We start from the raw sequence: 24,932 nt of genomic DNA on the forward strand, positions 1-24,932 counted from the left end.
CAGTGCTTGAACCCCAGTTCCTAGCCCAGCACAGTGTCCAGGCAAGATAGGCATCCACTAAGTACTTGTTGAATAGATAGATTTTTAAAATTGATTAAGTTTGGAAGTTGGGGATTTTTTCCTTAAAGAAATTATATAAATTTGCTTCAAAGGGTATTGTGCTTTGTTTCTAAATCTTAGCATGTAAAGCTGCTCTATCAGTAACAATGGTGAGATATTGATGAAGGGCACATGTTTCTTCTGTCTGTGTAGTTGTCTACATGTTCTACAGTCTTCTTATTGACCCTGTGTTCAGCTCAGCATTTTTTGACGGATCAGCATTTTTAATCTCTGCTAAGGCTCTTGAGAGACTGGCATGTGATAGTGGTGCCTTAATATAAATTAATTCTCTAAAAATCAGATAGTACAGCATACTTATTTCTCTTGAGCATTCAGGTAACATCAGCTCCATAACAACTTCCAGATAGTAATACTGTTGGGCAGCAATATGAAAAACAAAGGACTTCTCTTCCCTTTCCCAAGTTATCTGGTCCCTCTAGAATCAAATAGTGGGTCCTTTAATATAAAACAAAATTTTTCAACCTCAACACTGTTGACATTTTGGGCTAGACAACTTTTTATGGGGCTCTTCTGCACATTGTAGGATGTTTAGCAGCATCCCTGGCCTCTACCCTGCTAGATGCTAGCACCACCCTCTCTCCTTAGCCAGGACGATGAAAAATGTCTCCAGACATCTCCTGGGTGACAGCATGGTTCCATTTGGGAACCCCAAAAGATAGAGGGCTTTATTGAACTGATTGTGCCAACACCAGAAGGTGATACTGACAGAAGATGATCTGCTAATTTTTTATCTTTGGCAAAAGCAGAGGGGCAATTCTCATGGATGGATGAATGGATATTCAAGAGTTTGTCCCCATGGTGAGTCCGTAAGTCACCTAGACATGAATCTTAGTGTCCTCTTTAGCTTCCCCCTTTATTTCACACCTCACCCCAATCTACCCCTCATAACAACCAGTTCAACTTGCAAATGTTTCTTTTGACATCTTGTGTTGATAAGGTTTAAGTGGTAACTTAAGGCCCCAGTGTCCAAAATCGATAAACCAACATTTCTTGCAGATCCGCCATGAGTCAGCCACCCTGGCTAACATGTATATGATCTCCTTGAATCCTCTCAGCCATCCTGAAAAAGAAGTTTTCCATACCTGCCTCCTCAGTGAGGAAATGAGAGCACAAGTTCATGCAGATGAGTGGTAGAGCCTAGAATAGTAAGCAGGAGGCACCACGGTGGCTCATTTGGTTAAGTGTGCAATTTCAGCTCAGGTTATGATCTTGTGGTTGTGGGTTCAAGCCCCACATCAGGCTCTGTGCTGGCAGCTCAGAGCCTGGGAGTCTTCTTTGGATTGTGTCTCCCTCTCTCTCTGCCCCTCTCCCATCACACTCTTTGTCTCTCTCTCAAAATAAATAAACATTAAAAAATATTTTTTAAATAATAGTAAGTAAATCTTATACTTTGTTAAAATAATTTTATCCTGTTGTTCAAATGTAATCAATATCTACTTGAAATGTAATCACTATGTACTTGAAAATTTAATCAGTCTCTACTTGAAACTATGGAGTTCCTGGCTTGTGAATAAGAATTGTGTTAGGAAAAATGAACACGAAAGGTCCTAGAACCATAGGATTTTGAGAAAAGGGGGCTCCCAGACATCCTTAGACTATGTCCCCCTTGAGGTCATCATTGTATCATTAAACATACACGTTGAGGGCTGTGCCAGGACCTCTGTACACCAGTCGAGACAGACAAGTTCCCTATTCTTATGTGACTTATATTCTCATAGGGTAAATATTCAGTATACAGGTAAACAAATGAATAAGCAATATAATTACATTGTGATAAGTGCTGTGAAGAAATGAGCAGTGAGAGGAGGTGAAGAATAATTGGACGAGGAGTCTCTTTATGTAGGGTTGTCAGGGAAGTTGCCTTTCCCCTTGATGTCTTCCACAACACTAGACATACCATGTTCCTTCAAAACTGTTCCTTTCCTTGAGTTCATGGCACAACATAGGTGTCCCTAAATCCTGGTTGCATAACAAGACCATGAGGTTTTTTTTTTTTCCTTTGGAGCTGCAGAGTCTAAAAACCTATAGTAAGTGTATTGGTTTACTTTTGTTGCTGTCACAAATTACCACAAATGTAGTGACTTAAAACAACACAAAATTATTATCTTACATTATTATCTTACAGTTCTGGAGGTCAGAAGACATAAAGGTGTCAGCAAAACTGTGTTCCTTCTTCAGGCTCTAGGAGAGAATCTGCTTTCTTGCCTTTCTTTACTTTCTGGGGCACCTGCATTCCTTGCCTCCTGGCTCTACCCCCATTTTCAAAGCCAGCATCATAGCATCTTCCAATCCATCTCTCTGATTCTGACCCTCGTGCCTGCCTTGTAATTAGTTTCGGCCCTCCCATATAATCCAAAATAATCTCCCACATTAAGATCCTTGAATTAATCACATCTACAGCATCCCTTTTGCCATAGAAGGTAAGATATTCACATGTTTCAGGTATCAGATTACCTTTGGGGACCATGATTCAACCTATCACAGTAAACAATAAATGTTAATTTTATTGCCATACCCATTTTATTTTACAGGAAAAAAAACTGAGTAGTTAAATGAATTGCCTAAAGTCACAAATTTGGATATAGCTATAGAACCTGGTCACACTCTCTAGATAGATGATATCTGTTCTCTCTATATCCAAACTATGTTCTGTTCTTTATAGCATTCAATGCAGTTTACATTTCTTTGACTATTTGTTTTGTTTACTCACCTTTATTCATCAAGGTATGGCTATCACACAACTCTGTGCACAACACAGTGTGCACATCCCTAAAAATATTTTGAATGAAAGGATGAATACTCTTGTATGTGCTATGTAATAGTACCATATCACCTACAAATTATTCTGCGCAACAGCTTGTGGCAGGTTAAAAACCCTTGGCAATTTCTAAAGCATCAAAGGAAAAACTGAGCTTCAATATTGGTCTCTCATTTGAGTTGCTAAGGAAGGGTCCTGGACCTGGCACCATATTTCTTCAGCCACTAGTGCTGAACTGTCATTTCTGGGATGCTACAAGGCACCATGCATTTGAATGTGATATTCTTTATTTGGAACTCTGATGTATAGTGTTTCATGTATTGGCATCAGCAATCTTTTGGGAAAGCCCCTGAATGGGTAACTTCATGATTTCAGTTCATGATTAGAGAAATAAGAAAGGTAGAAAACCTATCTGTATGCTTTCTTACTGTATTAGGTTTTCTTTATTAGACCTCAGGAAGTAACGAAGGAATAAAATTACAGATCTTACTGCATCTTGCAATTGGCACATGTATGGGTTCACTTAGCAAGTTGTATGACACTTTGATGAAAAAGAAAATAAAATTTTAAAAGGTTATCTCCAACACAGAGAATGAGTGCTTAGAAGTCTTAAGTGAAAGTACTTTATGCTAAACAACTATATGAAGGAAAACTAAACAAACATAATGCCTTCTCTTAACATGGAAGGTAAGTTATATTTATATTATGGAAGTACTTTACTTTGCTTCACATTGTCCTTAATCTTGCCTAATCAAGACACTGTTTGATAAAACATGTTTTACATCTGACCTCCTTTTCTCTTAGGAAATAATACACCTGTCATTCAAGGTGTTCTTGAAACAATGAAAAAAATATGAAGCCAAAGGGAGACACATTCTATTTCGGTATTTATTTTAAGATCCAAAATTCTTAACCCCACTTGTAATGTTTTTATTTTGGTTTTAGTGGCCAAGGATGTCAATATTCTTTTTGATGAATTAGAAGCTGTCAACAGTCCTTGCAAAGATGATGATTCTCTGCTTCACCCTGGAAACCTGACCAGTACTTCAGATGATGCTAGCCGATTGGAAGCAGGGGGAGAGGTAAGTGTGTAATTTTTAAAAAATACAGGTTTTCATCCAGGTGGGAACTGGGAATATGCCTCCAATGGATTGTCTAAAGTCATCGTCTCATTAAACTGTAGGTTTCCAGAAGACAAGGGGCAGGTCTTATATTCTTTTATTTCCCCCACAAGTCTAGCACATTTCAGGAATCCTGAATCTACCTATGCTTAAAACATTTTTCAGTGAGTCATGTATTTTCCTTCTTATACCCAGAGACATTTCATTTATATAAAGGGAGATTCTTGAAACTGCCTGTCATTTTGTGATAATCTTCATTCTGAGTGTCCCTAGTAGATAGAAAGCCTTACAAGAAAGGACTTCCTTGTATACATCCTCCAGTGCATAGAACAGTGACACAGAATAGACCAGCTCTCAGTAGATTGTGTTGTCCAAAGCCTCCTTGAGTTGCCACTTGCCTCTGTAATCTGGAAACTCATTGCAGTTGTTAATAGATCCATCTGTTCATATGTCATTTTGGAAGAAAAGGCTTTTGTTAGGGACATTCACTCTTGTTCAGATTGCACCTCAGTGGAGTTTAATATCTTCTTTGTATATGCATTAGCTTTGTATACGCATAGGTAATAGGAACACAGAATCAGAATCATTTATTTATTGCATATTCCTCCTGTTTTTATTATTCCAGAGCCAGTTAACTTTTGACAGATGACACCTTTGAACAGGGAAAACTGTTTACTTCTACCAAGCTTCCTTGGACCTCTTCCTACAAACACCATATGCTACCATCCATGTATTTAAAAATTTTTTTTTAACTTTTATTTACTTTTGAGAGAGTATGAGCAGGGGAGGGAAGAGAGAGAAGGAGACCCAGAATCCCAAGTAGGCTCCAGGCTCTGAGCTGTCAGCACAGAGCCCGACGCGAGGCTCCAACTCATGAGCAGTGAGATCATGACCTGAGCTGAAGTTGGACACTTAAGTGACTGAGCCACCCAGGTGCCCCTGTATTGTTTTTCTCTAAAAAACTTCTTTCTGTTGTCGTCTATTCACACAGTTACTTTGAATGCCATGATGTGGCATAAAGGAGGGATCTCAAAAGACCTAGTCTCCTCTCCTTAACTTACAGACAAGGAAACAGTCCCAGGAGGGTTAAGGCTTTGCTAATAACCTTGTTCCAGATGCCATGCTGAAACCTTGTTTTTGCAGGTGGATGCTGACATGCTAAATCTACAAAGTAGTTCTCTCTTACTTGGCAAATAATTGTTAAGAAAGTGCTTATTTGGGCGGACTTCTGAGTACTTCTTAAAGCAAAGCCAAAAAAAAAAAATAGTAAAGATTGGTCATCAATTGAAAATATCTGCACCAAGACAAGTGATGTGACATTTCTATCCCTCCTGGCTGATATTTTCCCTTTTGGATAAGGGTGTATGAATGGCATTTGTACAAGAATGTAGGTTCTAGCAGTGACTTCGGAAGTCTGGTGCAATGACCTTGGAAGTCTGGCATGTTTGCCTCCCATATACCACTATTTGAAAACTGATGTAAACTCTGACCTACAAAAAAAGTAGCCAACTCCTCTTCCCCCATTTCCACTTGCTAGGTTCACAGACATGTTTTTGAAATCTATCAGCCTGAGAAATTTGTCTGTAGCCTAACCACCCTGTACTTGATGGTCTCTTTCAGCATTGTGCATGATTACAACAAGCCCATGAAGCCTGATGAAAATTACACCTACTGTTTTGTTCTTTAATTTTTATATGTGTACTCACTACAAAATAATATTTGTAACTTACTTGTAAGTCTTGAAGCATAATAGCAAAATGAACACCTTAATCTACCATCCAACATATGAACTAGAATGGTCATTTTTCAAATTTCAAATCTACAACTAGGTTACTAACTTCAATTATTTTTAAGGGAATGGAAAATTAATATTAGCATGTATGTAAGTAGAAAGGGTAAGTATTGTCTTGTGAAACTTTTGTCTCAGATCCTTTCTATGTTTATGTATGTATACAGATATCACAAAGCAAAATGTTTTTCTTATAGTGGGCAAAAATTTTGAGAACCATTGAACTAGAATAATACTAAAACCATCAAAGCTGCTTTTAATCTCATCCCTCTACCTTACCAAAAGTCCCATATTCCTAAATTCTTGGTTTTTCATACTCTTATTCTAAAAATAGCTTTATCATGCACATTTATAGCCTTAACAGCTTCTTTGTAGATTTATTTTATTTTTGTTTTATTAAAAATCATGTAGCATGAAGTCTTATGTGACTTGTTTTTTTTTCTGTCAATACAATTTTGAGATTCCATATTTTATGGAACTGTAGTTCATTCATTTTCACTGCTGTATAATATTCTACTGTATGACTGTTCTGCAATTTATTTACCTATTTGCCAGTCCATGGACATTTGAATTGATTCACGTTTTTTGTTTTCTACTCTTATGAACAGTGCTTCTGTAGTCATATACATGTCTCCCAGTTGCTTTAATAAGGATATCTCTTATTATGGGTTGTATGTTATGCAAATGTTCACTTTTTAAAAAATGTTTTTGTTTATTTTTGAGAGAGAGACAGAGTACGAGTGGAGGAGGGACAGAGAGAGGGAGACACATAATCTGAAGCAGGCTGCAGGCTCTGAACTGTCAGCACAGAGCCCGGCCTGGGGCTCAAACTCACGAACTGTGAGATCATGACCTGAGCCACCCAGGTGCCCCATCAAATGTTCACTTTTAATGCCAGTGTGTTTTTCAGAATAAGTATATCAATTTCCACTCTCACCTTTAGAATGTGATCATTCTCGGTTGCTCCACATTCTACTGTTTACATTTTTCATTAATAAAAATGTTTTGATAAAACAGTGAAAAATTCATTTGCTTTTCATTGTTCTTTAACATTCCTCACCGCAGACTCATTTTTATGAGTGTCTTAAACTGGTTCCTTTCTCGTTGTGTGCAGACAGTGCCGGAAAAAAACAAATCAAATGGACTTTACTTCAGAGATGGAAAGTGTCGAATTGACTACATTCTTGTGTACAGAAAATCCAACCCACAGACTGAAAAGAGAGAAGTATTTGAAAGAAATATTAGAGCAGAAGGATTACAAATGGAGAAAGAGGTAAATAGTTTGCTTGGGTGAGAAGAAACACAAATATGCGTCTATTCATATCGAGAGGCAATTAAAAAATAAGCCATGATGTTTTGTTCATTATATTAACTGAACATTTCATTTGGTCAGACTTGCCAGTCTGCAGTGTTTGGGGAATGTTCCAATAATTAGTTTTTCGAAGCACAGTTTGCCTTAGAGAGCATTTTAATGCCAAAAGGTTCCAAGAAAATCAAAATACTCTATTCCAATTAAATGAATTGTTTCAAAGTTTTTTGATTTCCCTGACTTCCTTCATCCACTGTTTCTCTATGTGAATGGAAGGTTCTATTGTATGGATGTAAGAAAACTTTGGATAAAATGCAATCATTCCACTCTGGAGCCTCTTTTTACATTTTAGGAAACATAATGATTTTGGGTATCCTCACCTACCAGGAGAGACTGTTGACTGATTTGGCCAAAAACAGCTGGAGCTTAGAAAATGATTCCAGTTTTAAGAGACACTCACGTTCTATAACTCAAGGGTTACCTTACCAGTGTTTTGTTCTTTCCTTCCTTCTCTGCATAGGGAGTATTAAGGAACAAATTAGTAAAATACAAGAGGCCTAGCCACGCCTCTGACAATAAACCACAATGAGATTATTGTGTACCCCAAAATACCATGCACACTTAGAAAACTTGGCCCTGTTAGCTGGATTATGTAACTCTTCTTAGATTTTCCTTAAACATTGTGCAAAGCTTCTGGAGCTTTTCAAAGTCAATAAGAAGAACATATTGGCAGTTAAAAATGTTTGCTTCTGATTCTGCTCCTCAAGGCTGAGGGGTTAGATCTTTGAAATCAGACATCCAGATTTTTCTCTATATGGTATGTATGGGTTGCATCCTGATCTTGGGACACGAATAAATGGGATTTTTCCAGATCTGTTAGACTGACCTGAACTTGTGAGCATTTATGAAACAGAAGTAGTATTTTTCTCGAGCGTCTCCAAAAAGAGAATTAGAAAAATGGCAAGATGGAAATTGTGGCCTCAAGTTAACAGGTTCTCATTCTCAGGTAAGTAAATCCGGGTTGCTCAGAAGGCTGTCTCAGTTGGAGGTTTCCTCAGAACAACACACAGAATTAAATATGTTGTATTTTTTTTCCACTTTGGCGGGGTTTCAGGAAATCTTTGCTATACCCATAGAACATATCTTTGATAAATCTTGTTCTTTAAGTTCTTATTGAGACAACTGTATTTTTATCCTTAAAAATCATTCACCTTTTATTCTTATTCCTTATTCAGAATTTGTTTCCATATTCAGAATTTGTATATAAAGAAATGTGAAGTTCCACAGGATCCTAAATAATGAAAGTCCTTATTGTCTATTCTGACTCTGTCAAAGTCTTAATTCCCATCAAAACTAGGTGGCTTTGTTCAGTTACTGAGTGATTTCTATTTTAAGCTTCATAGCTATGTTCTCCATTCCTGGGGTTTTTTCTGCCTAGATCTTTTTTTTAAATTTTATTTTTTTATTTTTAAAAATTTACATCCAAATTAGTTACCATACAGTGAAACAATGATTTCAGGAATAGATTCCTTAATGCCCCTTATCCATTTAGCCCATTCCCTGTCCCACAACCCCTCCAGCAACCCTCAGTTTGTTCTCCATATTTATGAGTCTCTTGACTGTTTTGTCCCCCTCCCTGTTTAATGCCATTTTATGACTTAGTGGTTAAAACTCAAAAAGCCCAGTACTTTCCAATAATACCCAATACTATGGAGATGGCAAAATTCATATGTGTCTCCTTAAATATCATGTATGCTATAGTATTTATCTATTAGAATTAAAGCATGCAGCAGAGAATTGTTCTGACTTTTGTTACCCAGTTATGCTGATGTGGTGTGCCGTATGATTGCTATATGATTGTATACAAGGTAATTTTTTTGGTTATAATTTTTCAAAATTTTAATAGCTAGGTATTTATTTAATGGATACTAGAAGAAATAGCAATAGAAAAAATTGATCTTACCATATTGAAAAATTTATAAAGACTTATGTAAATATGTCTTTCTTCTTTTCCCTCTAGAACTTCCTCTCTGGGTGGCAGCTTTCCTATTCTTTTCCCCCACAATCCTCTATCCACTACCAACATCTAGGTTTTCCTTTTTCTGGAACCTTGTTATGTTTTGGGGTTTTTTTTCACTTCAAATTTTTATTTAAATTCTAATTAGTTAATATATAGTGTAATAGTGTTTTCAGGGGTAGAATTTAGTGATTCATCACTTACATATAACACCCAGTGCTCATCCCAACAAGTGCCTTCCTTAATGCCCATCACCCATTTAGTCCATTCCCCACCCACATCCCTCCATCAACCCATAATTTGTTTTCTATTGTAAAAAGCTTCTTATGGTTTGTTTCCCTCACTTTTTTCCCCCTTCCCATATGTTCATCCATTTTGTTTCTTAAATTTTACATATGAATGAAATCATATGGTATTTGTGTTTCTCTGACTGACTTACTTCACTTAGCATAATACACTCTAGCTCCATTCACGTTGTTGCAAATGGCAAGATTTCGTTCCTTTTGATGGCTGAATAATATTCCATAGTGGCTGATTTTTTTTTTTTAATCAGCCAACGGACATTTGGGCTCTTTCCACAGTTTTGCTATTTTTGATCATGCTACTATAAACATTGGGGTACGTGTACCTCTTTGAACCTGTATTTTTATATCCTTTGGGTGAATACCTAGTAGTGCGACTGCTGGATTATAGGGTAATTCTATTTTTAACTTTTTGAAGAACCTTCATACCGTTTTCCAGATACCATTTTCCAATCTGGCTGCACAAGTTTGCATTCCCACCAACAGTGCAAGAGGTGGACCCTTTTTTCTAAGCAGCCTTTCCCATTGCCTGTCTTTACTCTTTCCTTTTGAAACAATTCGAAAGGCCCACACCCTTTGCATATGTGGCACAATGGGCTCTAACTCAGCCTCTTAACCCTGCTTTGTGTTCTCATGGCCTCAGCAGACTCAGCAAGAGGGCCTTTACAGGTTCTCCTCTGCTTGGGAGGCAGTAGGAAATTATAGATAAATTAATTTTTCCCTGTCACAAATAATTAAAATGTCCCTTGGTTGAAAAATAAACCTATATCTACCTTGTGTTATTAGATTTAGAAATTATCAAAAGCACCCTTATTTAAATCATTTTGTAAACAGCTACAGAGAGACAATAATATTAATAGCTATTGCATCTTCCAGAAGTTACTTTACTCTTTTACGAAGAATACAAAGAACTTAGTTCAAGGTAGAAAAGAAAAAAGGAAAACCCAGAAAGCCTACTATGAATCCATATATGTCTGAAATGATTAACACTAAATACATTTTATGGTTAATGTTTTCTTCATTAGCTGTGTGTCATGATGTCCAACAATTATAGAAAACATGTTTCACAGACTTCAAGGTTTTTGCTTTCAAATGGGTAAAGACAGGCTCTGTAGTTGAACATTTTGACAGTAAGATAATCGTTATCTCTTTTAACATTGAATTTCAAGAAACAACTAGGAGAATCTTTAATTTATTATAAAGGTGAAGACACAGTCAAATTTAATCTTTCCTAAAAACTTTGCCCCTGCCTGATTAGTCAGCAGCTAAGTGTTTGCTTTTGGCACCCTGGATCTTTAATATTCTGTAACTCATCTTTCAAATTAGCCTAGAGAAAGCAATTCACAGCAAAGTTCCCAAATAAAGTATCATTGAGCCCAAATGATCTGCTTCTTAGTGGCTATTTAAAGAAATCCCTTTTTAAAGGTAAACTCATATTTACTTATTTACATTTTCTATTTCAGATATTTTTTTCCACTTTACATTTAATTTCAAATTAAATGTCCATTGTTGGCCCTTTGGTATCTATTTTTGAAATGATTATTATCAATAAGTTTATCTTTTTCTTCAAGTTTATCTTTTTCATCAAATTATGGATGACTTTTGAATTATTCGGAATGTGTGAGGAGTAGTTGTATTAATGAAGCACTCTTTGTCTTTAGAGTCACACAGAACATGGTGGAAAACTTCTTTCATTAGTCATTACAAAATAACTATGATTAGGTAAACCGTAACATTTCGACGATAGTGAATTCATTCAGCAAATATGCACACTTCCTGTGTGCCAGGCACTGCTTCCAGTACTAGGAACTCAGCAGTAAATAAAACCGACAAAAAGCCCTTTTCTGTTGGAACTTAAGCACAAAATAAATAAGTAAATATATATAAAATGTCAATACATGCTATGGGGAAGAAAGTAAAGCAGAAAATTTCAGAAGAGGCTTGCAATTTTGTAGAAGTTGGCAAGGGTAGGCCTCTATTCCAAGAAAAGAGAACAGTAAGTTAAAAGGCCCTGAGGCAGAAGTTTCCCTGGTGTGTTCATGGAATAGTGAGGAGGCCAGGATGACAGGAGTTGCTGAGCAAGGTGAAGAATAGTAAGAAAAATTATACCAGAGAGCCAGTGGAAGCCAGATGGCATCATGCCTTTGTAGTCACTGGGAAACTTTAGCTTTTCTGAGTGATAAGGACATCCTTGGATAGTTTTGAGCAGAGGCATGACAAGATCTGGTTTCTGTTTTATTAGAGTCACTAGGATTGCCTGGTGATTTTGGACTATAGAAGGGGGAGACATGGCAAGGGAAGAAGCAGGGAGATGAGTTAAGGAGATTTGTTGCAAGGATTCTGGAAGGAGAGGATGGTGGGTTGGTCAAGCACACAGCAGAGATGATGAGAAGAGTAGAAAGGAGACCTTATGGAAAATTCGGACAGGTTGGATGAGGGATGTAAGAGAGAAGAGTCACAGGCTGTTTATCTGTTACATGCTATTCATTTAAGGAGTTGCTGTTTACAGGAATGAAGAGGAGTGGGTCCTCTCATAGGCAGGTTAAGCTTGATGTGGCCCAGTGGTGGAGATGTTCAGTAGGACAGAAGAGTCTCAAATACAGGAGAGCTCTGGCTGGGAGATATACTTTGTTATGAGGTTACCAAAGGAATGACTGAAAATGGTAAAGAGATCCAAGTATTGGGCTGTGGGACATACCCATGCTGTGAATTTGGAGGATAGAGGAGTCAGCTGAAAGGAGCCAGAGGGGAACCCAGAGGGTGTGGTGCCTGAAGGAGGGTGTTTCAGGAGGGAGAGATTGAGTCAATTGCTGCTTATATAGGGACTAAGATCGGGACCAAAGCTAACCATTGAATTTAGCAACGTGGTGGGGTTTGGTAACTGGGCAGGGGATATTTCTTTGGAGAGGTGGAAGTGAAAGCATGCCCAAAATATGGTCAGAAAGAGTAAGAGGAGAAAAGTGGAAAGAGCAGATATAAACAGTTCTTTCAAAAGAGAGAAATGGGGTGGTAACTGCAGTAAGAAGTTGGGTCAAGAAAGAATTCTTTCTGGGGCACCTGGGTTGTTCAGTCAGTTAAGCATCTGACTTTGGCCTAGGTCATGATCTCACAGCTTGGCTCGTGGGTTCGAGCCCTGCATTGGGCTCTGTGCTGACAGCTCAGAGCCTGGAGCCTGCTTCAGATTCTGTTTCTCTCTCTGTCCCTCCCCTGCTCGCTCGCTCTCTCTCTCTCTCTCTCTCTCTCTCTAGCAAAAACAAATAAATATGAAAAAAATTTTTTAAAAGAAAGAGTTCTTTCTATTTAAGATGGGAGAAATAACTGCATGTTTTCATGCTAATAGAAATCACTTACTTGAGAGGCAAAATTGATGTAAAAGAGTGAAGGAAGACTTTACAGAGCAATGTCCTTGAGGCAATAAGAAAAGAATGACTACAAGTTCCTCCCATCACAGGGACTTACTTGCTTGCATCTGTGCCCACAAAGGCAACCTTTTCTCTGGTGCTAAGGGCATATTGACCATGCTCTTAGCTAAGTCCAACCCTTTGCTTTGGGCACAAGACTCCATCCTGTCACTCCTACTCAAGGACATTGCCCCCACAAAGAGATTAATTATAGTAATCTTTAAAAACAAAAAAAACTGCAAAATAATGCATTCTGTCAAAATTTTTTTTTAGTTACCTCTAGAAGGATTAAAAACCTAGCTGCAATAAACACATACACAGCACTCAAGGTTAGGTATCTTGGACATTTTTCTTTGAGATTATGGTAAAAATAGTATTGAAATTTTAACTCTTGCATTTATTAATCCCCTACTGTTATCATCCTCATATTATAGATGGGACAACTGAGGCAAAGCAATAACTACCCACCCCCATGACAAGGCCATTATAAGAGATAAAGCTAGGATTAAAACCTGAGCATACCTGCTCTTCATTCTCGCATTGTGTTGATTTCTGGTATTTGAAGATGGATCTCAGGGTTGCAGAGTTAGGAGACAGGCTGAGAAGACAGGCAGAGTTATGAGAAGGAAAAGGAACCAGGAAAGTTGGGATTCATAATGCAGTTGGGTGCTGTCTAGACTGTAGCTCTTGTGTATTTTGGCTGCCAGGAGCAATGGATTTGAATCTTGTTACAATTGCTTATAAGCTGTGTTGTCTTGAATGTTTTACCAAACTTTTCTGGAACTCAGCTTCCATTTGTTTGTTTGTTTATGAGAAAGAGAGCACGAGCAATCCAGGAAGGGTCAGAGGGAGAGGGGGAGAGACAATCTTAAACAGGCTCCATACCGAGTGTGGAGCCTGACACAGGGTTTGATCTCATGACTGAGATCAGGATCTGAGCCAAAATCGAGTCAAACACTTAACCAACTGAGCAACCCAGGGGCCCCATCCATATTTTCAATAAGGAGGATGATATTGCTTACCATGAACTGTGTGAGGATTAAGTGAGCCCATATTGGTAAACACATGGTACCCTGTAAATCTTTGTTTTTTTATATTACCTTACTTTTTATTTTGCTTTGGTTTCACCTTCTATTTATGGAAAGTAATATTGATTTTCCCCGTATGCCTATGTTATAAAAGTTCTTTATAGAGTAATTATTTTAAGAATGAGCCAATTTAAGGAAACATAGGAAATTAAAATATTGTAGATGATACATAAATTTGAAAAAAAAATTAAGAAGGTGACACAAACATGTTTCCAGTCTGTTACTTGCCTAGTGGTTGTGGTGGAAAGACCTTAAAGTCAGTGAGCCTTGTGGTTTTCACACCTTGGTATATTTTCCTCCCCTTGAATGCAGGCAGGACTTGTGACTTGCTTTTAACCTATAGACTATGGCAAATGTAGTAGGAAGCCACTTCTGTGATTATGTTATGATGTATGAGACCCCATTTTGGCCAACTGGCACTAGAGACTCATTTGTTGGCTTTGAGGAAATGAGCTACTATATTGCAAGATAGTCTATGAAGGGGGCCAGGTACAAGGGAAAATGAGGTGGCCTCTAGGAGCTGAGTTACCCCTGGTTGACAGCCAGCAGGAGAACCAGGACCTCAGCCCCACAACCACAAGGAGATGAATTCTGCCAACAACCAGAGGAGCTTCCTCAGTTGAGCCTCTGATGACACTGTAGCTCTAACCAAGAACTATACTGGAGCCAGGTGAGACCCCACAGCAGAGAAGCCAGCTAAACTGTGTCTGGGTTTCTGACATACGGAAACTCTGGGATCACTAATGCATGTTGTTTTAAGCCTCTAAATTCATGGTGTAATCTGTTATACAGTTGTAGGTAGCTAAAGAATCCGGGGCTAGATGTTATGAGTGCTCATTTTTTTTTCCACCATTAAAGCTGTGTATTCTTGGGGAAGTTGGCTCATCTACAAAATGAGACTAATGAGATATATTGCCTGGCTCTTATGATAGTTAAATGAGATAATTCATATCAAGTGCATATCTCTATACTTGTCATATATTAAGCATTTAAAATATTATCATCATTATAGTTACACCAGCTAAATAAAGTATATTAACACATTTTTAAAATACTTTTTCAAGGCAAACTTTAGAAAAATTTTAATATAGTTTACAAATCCCTTAAAATGTAACCATCAGGAATAGCAACGTCTACTGACCATATGTTGCTAATGCATATATACATTAATGAGATTAATGGTTATCTTTAATGCCCTTGGAAAAACTCAGAATACATTAGGTAACAAGTTTAGAATTGTCAAGGTTCAGGTATTTGTCTGCTTCCAAAGGATTTGGTTTTGGACTAATCAGGGAATGAAATTATAAATTAATCTAGTTTTAAAAACCCTGTACTCTATTTCCCATCTCGGTGTTGCTTTACCCTTATTCAAGGGAAAATTTTGCAATGATTTCTCCATTTAAAGTTCTAATTTCACTCAGATGTTCTCTGCCTACACAGGCTTCCTGCCCATAGTACCCCTTCTATTTTTCACCTCTGTTTTTCCTGTGTCCACATCCAGCTAGTTGCTGTAGATGCTGGATCCAGAGCACTGAGATATGAGGAGAAGAGAACCAGGGACTCCTCCCTTCCTTCACAGTTAAAATCCATGAGGATGAGTGTCTAAAATAAATGAGTTTCAGGACAAAATGAACTATCCAAATTCCTGTCCTCTAGTGCTTTCTGGCCTTAAAAGAGAGACTTAGACTTTACTTAATAATCTCTACTTTCTTATGTCACAAGTAGTATTACCAAGGGTCTCAGGGTGAGGAGAAGAGAAAAGAAAATTAAGGACAATCATAAGCAAAGAGCAAAGAAAACAGGTTTTCTGTGAACATCAAAGGCCTGGAGATTCCTTAAAGATCTGTGTTAGTCCATTCAGGCTGCTAAACAAGATACCACAGACTGGATGATTTACAACAATAGAAATTTCTCACAGTTCTAGGGACTGGGAAGTCCAAGATCAAGCAACCCAATAGATTTGGTGCCTGCTGAGGCCCCACTTTGTGGTTCATAGTCATTGCCTTCTCACTGTGTGTTCACATGGCGGAAGAGGTGAACTATCTTTCTGGGGGATCTTTTATATTATGAGGGCACTAATGCCATTCATGAAGGCTCCACCTTTGTGACCTAATCACCTTCCAAATGCTCCCATCTCTTAATGTCATCACACTCGGATTTCAACATATTTGGGGGGGGGGGGGGACATAAAACATTCATACCATAACAGTGTCTTTCAGGGGTTACCATTGTTTTTTTGTTAAGTTTTTTATTTTAATTCTAGGATAGTTAACAATGTTATTAGTTTCAAGTGTACAAAACAGTGATTGAACAGTTCTATACATCATAACTCAGTGCTCATCAAGACAAGTATACTCTTAATCTCCTTCATCTATTTCATCTATCCCCCCACCTCCCCTCTGATATGCTTTCTTTTAAACAAGTAACCTCAGTTAAAGTTATTTTTTTCAACAACATTTTTTACTTGAAGCATACTTCAGAATACATGGTTCTAAAGATCTACATAAAACATTCCATCCAAGAAAAATAGAATACACATTGTCTTCAAGTACACAGAGAAGAATCCCATGATTAAATCACATAAAGAGAACTAACATATATTACAAATTTAAGAAGACTGAAATCATACGAAGTATATTTTCCATTCACAGTTGTACAAAACTAAAGATCAACAGTAAAATAAAGCTGGAAAATCTACAATGTAAATATTAAATATTTAATATGTAAATATTAAACAGCACACTACTGCACAATGGGCCAAGTAAGAAATCAAACGGCAAATCAAAATATGTCTCAAACCAAAGAAAGAGAACACAATATTGCAAAACCTAAGAGATACAGCAAAAGCAGATGTTAGAGTGAAATTTATGTTATAAATGCTTGTAGTAAGAAAAAAGTTCAGGGACACCTGGATGGCTCAGCCAGTTGAGCATCAAACTGTTGATTTCAGCTAAGATCATGATCTCACAGTCATGGGATTGAGCCCTGAATCGGGCTCCGGACTGAGCATAGAGCCTGCTTAAGATTCTCTCTCTCTCTTTTTCTGCCCCCTCCTCATATCCTCTCTGCCCCTCTACTCTCTTTCTTTCTTTCTATCACTGTCTCTCAAATAAAATGTTATAAAAATTCCAAAAAAAAAATTCAAATAAACAACATTACAAGGAATTAGAAAAAGAAGAAACATAGCTAAATTTTATTAGAGGAAGGAAATAACAAAAAAAATCAAATGAATAATAGAGACCAGAATAAATAACTTAATGTTGAAAGTAATTATCAGTTTTTCAAAAAAAAAAAAAAATAGAATTGGCAATGTTTTAACTATATTAACTAAGAAAAAGAAGTCTCAAAAACAAAAATGATAAATGGGAGAAGAAACAACACAACAGATAACTAGAGAAATACATAGTGTGATAACAGATTCGTCTAAACAATTATATCTAACAAATCATATAACTTAGGGGAAAAAAACAGATAATTCCTAAACACACACACACACACACACACACACACACACACACCCATGATTGAATCATGAATCTTGATCCAAGAAATAGGAAATCTTCTTAGACCAATAATAAGAATGAAAGTTGAATTAGGAATCAAAAATCTCCCAGCAGAGAAAAATTCAAGACCACATGGTTTCATTGGTGAATTCTACCAAACATTTTTTAAAAATGACAATCTTTATTGAACCTTATAAATAATGGAATAGAAGGAACACATTCAGAATCATTCCATGAAGCCAGTACTACCCTGATACTAAAGCGGGATAAAAACAATACAAGAACAAAAATAGTTTGTCTGATACAAGCATTGCTACTCCAATATTCTTTTAACCTCTCTGTGTGATAAATGTTTCTCCACACCCTCACCTTTCAAGCTTTAGGTTGAAAATTAGTCTCTTGGGGGTTCCTTGGTGATTCAGTCAGTTAAGCGTCCAACTCTTGATTTTGGCTCAGGTCATGATCTCACAGTCACGAGATGGAGCCCTGTGATGGGCTCCACACTGAGTATGGAGACTGGTTGGGATTCTGTCTCTCCCTCTGCCTCTCCCCGACTCAAGGGCATATGCTCGCCCACTCTCTCTCTCGCAAAAAAAAAAAAAAAAGAAAGAAAAGAAAAAATGAGTCTCTTGTAGATAGTGTATAGATGATATACATGGGTCTTGTGTTTTTTTGTTTGTTTTTTCCATTCTGATACCCTGTGCCTTTTGATTAAGCATTTAGTCCATTTACATTAAAAATAATTATTGACATCTTTTCATGTTATCAGAGAAATACAAATCAAAACCACACTCAGATATCACCTCATGCCAGTCAGAGTGGCCAAAATGAACAAATCAGGAGACTATAGATGCTGGAGAGGATGTGGAGAAACGGGAACCCTCTTGCACTGTTGGTGGGAATGCAAATTGGTGCAGCCGCTCTGGAAAATAGTGTGGAGGTTCCTCAAAAAATTAAAAATAGACCTACCCTATGACCCAGCAATAGCACTGCTAGGAATTTACCCAAGGGATACAGGAGTACTGATGCATAGGGGCACTTGTACCCCAATGTTTATAGCAGATTATGGAAAGAGCCTAAATGTCCATCACCTGATGAATGGATAAAGAAATTGTGGTTTATATACACAATGGAATACTATGTGGCAATGAGAAAGAATGAAATATGGCCTTTTGTAGCAACGTGGATGGAACTGGAGAGTGTGATGCTAAGTGAAATAAGCCATACAGAGAAAGACAGATACCATATGGTTTCACTCTTATGTGGATCCTGAGAAACTTAACAGAAACCCATGGGGGGAGGGGAAGGAAAAAAAAAAAAAGGTTATAGTGGGAGAGAGCCAAAGCATAAGAGACTGTTAAAAACTGAGAACAAACTGAGGGTTGATGGGGGGTGGGAGGGAGGGCAGGGTGGGTGATGGGTATTGGGGAGGGCACCTTTTGGGATGAGCACTGGGTGTTGTATGGAAACCAATTTGACAATAAACTTCATATATTGAAAAAATAATTATTGACAGATATGTATTTATTGCCATTTTGTTATTTATTTTGTTGTTGTTTCTGGAAATTTTTTTTCTGGTCCTTTCTTGTCTTTGTCACTTTTGGTCTCTCCTTTGCACTCAAAGTGTCCCCTTTAATATTTCTTACAGGGCTGGTTTAGTGGTCACAAATTCCTTTAGTTTTTGTCTGGGAAACGCTTTATCTCTTTCTATTTTGAATGATAGCCTTGCTTGATAGAGTATTCTTGGCTGCATATTCTTCCCATTTAGCACTGTGAATATATCATGCCATTCCTTTCTGACTTGCCAAGTTTTTGGTGAGACATCTCCAGCTAGTCTTATGGATTTTCCCTTGTAAGTAAGGAAAATTTCCTTCTTTTGTTTTACTACTTTTAAGATTTTTTTCCTTATCACTCTATTTTGCAAATGTAATTACAAAATGTCTTGGTGTTGGCCTGATTTTGTTGATTTTGTTGGAGTTCTCTGTGCTTTCTGGATCTGGATGTCTGTTTCCTTCTCCAGATTAGGAGAGTTTTCTGCTATTATTTCTTGAAATAAATTTTCTGTATCCCTCCTCTTACTCTCTCTTTTTCTGGGACTCCTGTAATGTGAATGTTACTACATTTGATGGAGTCACTAAGTTCCCTAAGTCTATTCTCATGTTGCAGAATTGTTCTTTTTCTCTTTTGTGCAACTTCATTATTTTCCATTATTTTATCTTCTAGGTCACTGAATCGTTCCTCTGCTCCTTTCCATTGCATCAAGCCTGTTTCTAATCTTGTTTATTACACTTTTCCTCTCTGACTGATTCTTTTTTAACTCTTTTATCTTTGTTGTAAGGGTTTCACTGATGTCTTCTATTCTTTTCTCAAACCCAGTGAGTATCCTTAGGATTGTTACTTTAAATTCTCCCATCAGGGGGTGCCTAGTTGGCTCAGTTGGTTAAGCCTCAGACTGGATATCAGCTCAGGTCATGAGCTCACCATCAGGCTCTGCACTGATAGTGCAGAGCCTGCTTGAGATTCTCTCTCTCCCTGCCCCTCCTCTCTCTCTCTCTCTCTCAAAATAAATAAATAAACATTAAAAAAAATTCTCCATCAGGCATGTTACTTATATCTGTTTCACTTAGATCTCTGGCTATGGCCTTGTTCATTCATTTGGGATAAATTCCTCCATCTTAGCATTTTGTCTAAGTCTCTGCCTTCTTCTCTGTGTTCAAAAAACCAGTTATGTCTCTTGCTCCTGAAAGTAATGACCTTATGAAAGGGGTCACGTGGTGCCCAGGGCTTGGCGCTTCAGGGAGTGTTTCTGGTGTGTGCTCGCTATTGTGTTTTGGCTGTTTTGTCCTTCAGGCCAGTCATCCATAGAGGTCCTCTTTGCCTGCTGTGGGCAGTGTTTGGTCCCTGGCCACAGTGTGGTGAGTTTTAACTATTTGTGCTCTGGTCTGCTTGTGAAATGAGATGTGAGACCACCTTCACCAAAACTGAGGCCCTGCAGAACTTTCTGATTGGGAGATGAGGTGTGGGCAAGAGTTTGTGCCAGTCTTCTGGGGGAAGGGTCCGCCATGACACCTGCCATAACACAAGCTTGACTGAGAAGTACAGTTCCACAGCAGCTGAGGGGTGGTGGTGGCAGGGGGAGGGGGACTTGATGTAAGCATGTTAGGCAAATAGTGTCTGGACTGAACTGCTTCCCTCGGGTGGCTATATGTTTATGCTAAGGGATGGGGGAGGGAAGTGGTGCCAGACAGCTCCTTTGTTTCCGGAGAAGAGTCTCCCTGAAAACTGCTTCTCAGGTAAGCCTCCTAGAATAGCAAATAATTTCCCTGATTTGTACCCCAGATGTTTCTCAGATCACTGTTTCCACACTGTCTGGCCCCCCTATTCCCCAAGTTATTTGTCTGGCTTCTCTCCAGGAGCAGCACAGTGCCCTCCTGGCTCTATGCCAGCCAGGCCTGCTGACCTTTAAAACTCCAGGCTTTAGGGATATGGTGTGGGCCAGAGTTTGTGCTGGTCTTTTGGGGGAGGGGTCTGCTGTGCTGGGACTGTGACAACCTTGACTGAGAAGGGTAGTCCCCACCAGAGTGCAGGGGGGGATGGGGTTTGGTGTAAGCAAGTTAATCAGCCAGTGTTGGTGCTGTCCTGCTTCCCTGCTTCCTGCCAGTGGCTCTACATTTTTGCTGAGGGGTGGGGGAGGGAAATGGCACCAGTCAACTCCCCTCTTCCTGGAGAGGTTCTCCATGAACGTTGCCCCCCAGAGATGCTCTCTGAGGTGAGTGAATATTCTCCCCACTGTGTGTCCCAGGAGTTCCTTTGATCCCTGCTTCCATGCTGTCTGCCCCCAAGTAGTTTTCCTGCCTTATCTCTAGGAGCAGGACATTGCCCCCAGACCTCTGTCCTAGCCAAGCCTGATGACCTTTAAAACACCAACTGATTTAAACACTCTTAACTCTTGAATCTTAACTCTTTAAACACTCAGACTCTTGAATCAGAAAGAGGCCTATGTATTTTGGGAGAAAAATCAGGTAAGATTGGCCTTTCAGGGAATGTAGACCCACTTACTACTTTATCACTTACTAGGTAAGGCTCTTCACCTCTTAATACCTCAGTTTCTTCATTTATTAAGTGGCAGATAATTCTAATGAAGCTGTTATAAGGATAAAATGAGTTAATACATTATAATGTGCTTAGAGTTTTGCACATATTAAGTGCTCAATAAATGCTTGCTGCTGGTATTGATAATGAAGGGAGTGGCTTCAACCATTAGCTGTTTCCTGATCTCAGGCATTCAATCTATCACCTCTTGGCCCACAGGTCCTTGCCCTGTATCTAGGGAAAGCTGAAGGGATCTGGTAGGTAGCAAGAGATATTAAGGGTAAGTCTTATCTCATTGCCAGGGCTTAATCCTTTTTGGTGTCACCTACCACTGCCCCATATCAGTCTATCAGAATCACTTCCTGGTTCTCCCTGTTCCATCTTCTTAAGGTATTTTCATCAAATTGTGGGAAAGCCCCTTTCTCCTTCTCTGTTTCTCTCTCATTCTCTGCCTTCTCTTCTCTTTCTGTTTCCCTCTCTCTCTCCTTCTCCCCACCCATCCCCTTACTTTCACTATAATTTATGAGACCAGTTAAAGTTCTGTAGGCCTAATTATTATTGCCTCCACTGCTTTTGCTTGTTTAGGAAGACATTTCTGTTTCCAGGTCAAGATGACCAGTACAAAGTTATCTTACACTGATTTACTAAAAGATTATTCTAAATCAATACATACTTCATATGACTCACACATATTCCTTTGCTAAAGACAGAAAAACATTAAGGGAAAAAAACCACCCATTATACACAACACAGCTGAAGAACGGAAGTGATATTATGAACTGTTGTTACCATCCCATGAGACAATTAAAGACTTTCTCAGTGGTCTAAACTGAACTTGTCTGATATATAACACACTCTGAATTATCGTAACTTACTATATACCAAATGTAGGCGTTGCACTGTTGTAGCTCTGAAAGGAACTGAAGTCCTTTCTTTATGGTGGTATTTTTGTTCCTGTTGTTTTTACTACATCTTAGATTAAATTGCTGATGATTACTCAAAGTACATACTAGGGATATGGCACTAACTATTCGTTAATGAGATGGAGAGATTTTGAAGCTTTGAGGCAGTCCAGAGAACTATAAATCTATGATCTTCTGCTTATAATCCTTGCAAGTAGAAACTTTGAAAAAGATGAATTGTAAGCTGAATTTTATTACCAAAGCCTGATATACTTTGGTTGCAAAAGTGATGATGCAGCACTAACCCTTGAGGCAGGGACCAAGGCTTAACTCACTTCTTACTGTGTTTTGGGCATATTTTAAGAGCAGTCCTTGGTGTCTGATGACTCCATTTCCAGATGAATTCATTATTTATTCATTCGTAAAATATCTAATGAGAATCTGCTCTTATTGAGGGAAGAGAGGCATTAAATAATATGTCAGATGTGATGAGTGTTATGGAGAAAATATGCAGGAATACTAGGAAGGAGTCACTGTTTCATTCCGGAAGTTCAAAGAAATCTCTAAAATAATGGGGGAACTAAGTACAGAGAGAAATTGGAATTTGCATTTGTAAACCTTACTCTCTAAGGAAGTGTAGAGTTTTCCACTATTGGATTACTTTCGTCTTGCATTTCTGCTTATGTGGGCAGGGATGAGGTTAGGAAGAATAAGTAGAACAACTGAATAGGGAGGGTATACTACCAGAGGGGGAACTAGGTGGATTTGGCTGGGGGAAGGGATGGGGAGGGCTGTGGTGTTCTGCATCTAAATGACTTCTCCCGGGGTAAGGAGCAGAGACAAATCAAATGCTTGAGCAGTCTCTCTTTGAGGAGACCTGATCTGGTTACAACCCCCCTCCCTAATTTGTTCTTTGCCATTCATCAGTTTAGCTTCCACCTCTGTTGGTGCAACCTCACCAACAACAGAAAAGAGTTATTCCATGCTTTTGTCTACACATACACCAAAGTTTTTTCTTTTTTTAAGTTATGATTATTTTAATTTTTTAGAGAAAGAGTGTGGGGGGCAGAGAGGGAGGCTAGCGTGGAGCCAGACACAGGGCTTGATCTCACAACCCTGAGATCATGACCTGAGCTGAAATCAAGAGTCAGACACTTAACCACCTGAGCCACCAAGGTGCCTCACGTTTCTTCTTTTCAAGTCTTCCCTACTGCATGTAACTGCTTAGGATTAGGGTTCTGCATGAGGACAAACCATTCTGTGTCTATCAAGAATGAAGTGTTCAATGTAGAGGCTTATACCACTGCTGAAAAGGCTGACATATGAAGGATAGGGAGGCTACCTCCAGCTACTTCCTCAGGGACTATCAGGGTGGGTCTCAGGAGCTGGCCTGGAAGGCACTAGGGATCTCAAGAATGTCTGTGGCACAGATGATTCTCAAAAAAAGTTACTGAAATTGTCTCTAACTTAATCAGATACCTTACACAACTGTCTCTAACTGCCTACCTGAGGTGGAAAAATAGCTTCTTTTCCACCTTCCAGATTTCATCTGAATACCATTCATCTTTCCACAGGGAAGGGGTTTCTGGAAAATGTAGTCCTAGCTTCTTCTCAGCAATAGGGAGGAGGCCTTGGGAAAGGGCAGAGATGCCAAGCCAACCAAAAAACCAAAAAGATAAAACAACAACAACACAGACAGTGTAGGGCAGCCATCAGCCCTCCTCCTATCATGGCAGGATGGCTCTTTCTGGTGTTTCACATGGGCATGGCTTAGAAAATTGCCCGCAATCACAGTGCCTTCTCAACACCTACACCTTTGTTTAGATGCTGACACCAAGCAGTTCTCCTTGTTCAAAGCAGAGCTTAATACTTTGAGACAAAATCTTTGAGGGGCAGTAACAGTCACAGCCTGCATAAAGAGACATTCATGTATTTGTGATGCAGGGGAAAAGGAAAGACAAGCTGAAAACTCCTTCCCCCATAATTTCCCACAAGAGGAATAAAAGAGGAAGGTCCTCTCCACCACTTCCAGCTCTTGTGGTGTTAGAGTATCGATCATCATGCATATGTGTATTGAGTGTCTATCATATTCCAGGCACTTTGCCAGGCAGTGGAGAATCAAATATAAAAAAGTGTTCTAGTTATCTGTTGTTGCATAACAACTCCAGAACTGCTGGCTTAAAATAATACTCATTTATTTTACTCTCAAATCTCAACCGGGCAGGGCCAGCAGGAACAGCTTTTCTCTGCTCCATAGGGCATCAACTCTTCTAGGGGTCTGGGGGACCCCTTTTCATGATGGCTGCTTCACAGAGCTGGAAAGTTAGTGCTGGTTGTCAGCAGAGAGTTCAGTCTGACCTGTGGGCTGTGGACCTTGCTTCCTTTCCATGTGGTCTCTCCACACGTTCCAAGAGAACAAAGCAGAAGTACATTTTTATGACCTAGACACAGAAGCATGTCTTCTATACCCAATCCATTGCAGAGAGAGGATCAAAGGGAAGGGACAGATTCTACTTCTTGATGGAGAGTG

General features: G+C 38.7%; 1 protein-coding gene across 5 annotated transcripts in view; it reads left to right on the forward strand.

The window, feature by feature from the left end:
• The window catches only part of ANO4 (anoctamin 4), a 416,532-nt gene that overhangs the window by 211,507 nt on the left and 180,093 nt on the right, over positions 1–24,932 (forward strand). For all 5 annotated transcript variants that reach the window (XM_060656635.2, XM_060656636.2, XM_060656637.2 and 2 more), the window contains 2 exons: positions 3,824–3,960; positions 6,903–7,061. In XM_060656635.2, coding sequence (XP_060512618.1) covers positions 3,824–3,960; positions 6,903–7,061 — 296 coding nt within the window. The remainder of the gene's footprint in view (positions 1–3,823; positions 3,961–6,902; positions 7,062–24,932) is intronic.

The sequence above is a fragment of the Panthera onca genome, chromosome B4 (genome assembly GCF_046562875.1).
Source record: "Panthera onca isolate mPanOnc1 chromosome B4, mPanOnc1 haplotype 2, whole genome shotgun sequence".
In the NCBI taxonomy this organism is placed as follows: Eukaryota; Metazoa; Chordata; class Mammalia; order Carnivora; family Felidae; genus Panthera; species Panthera onca.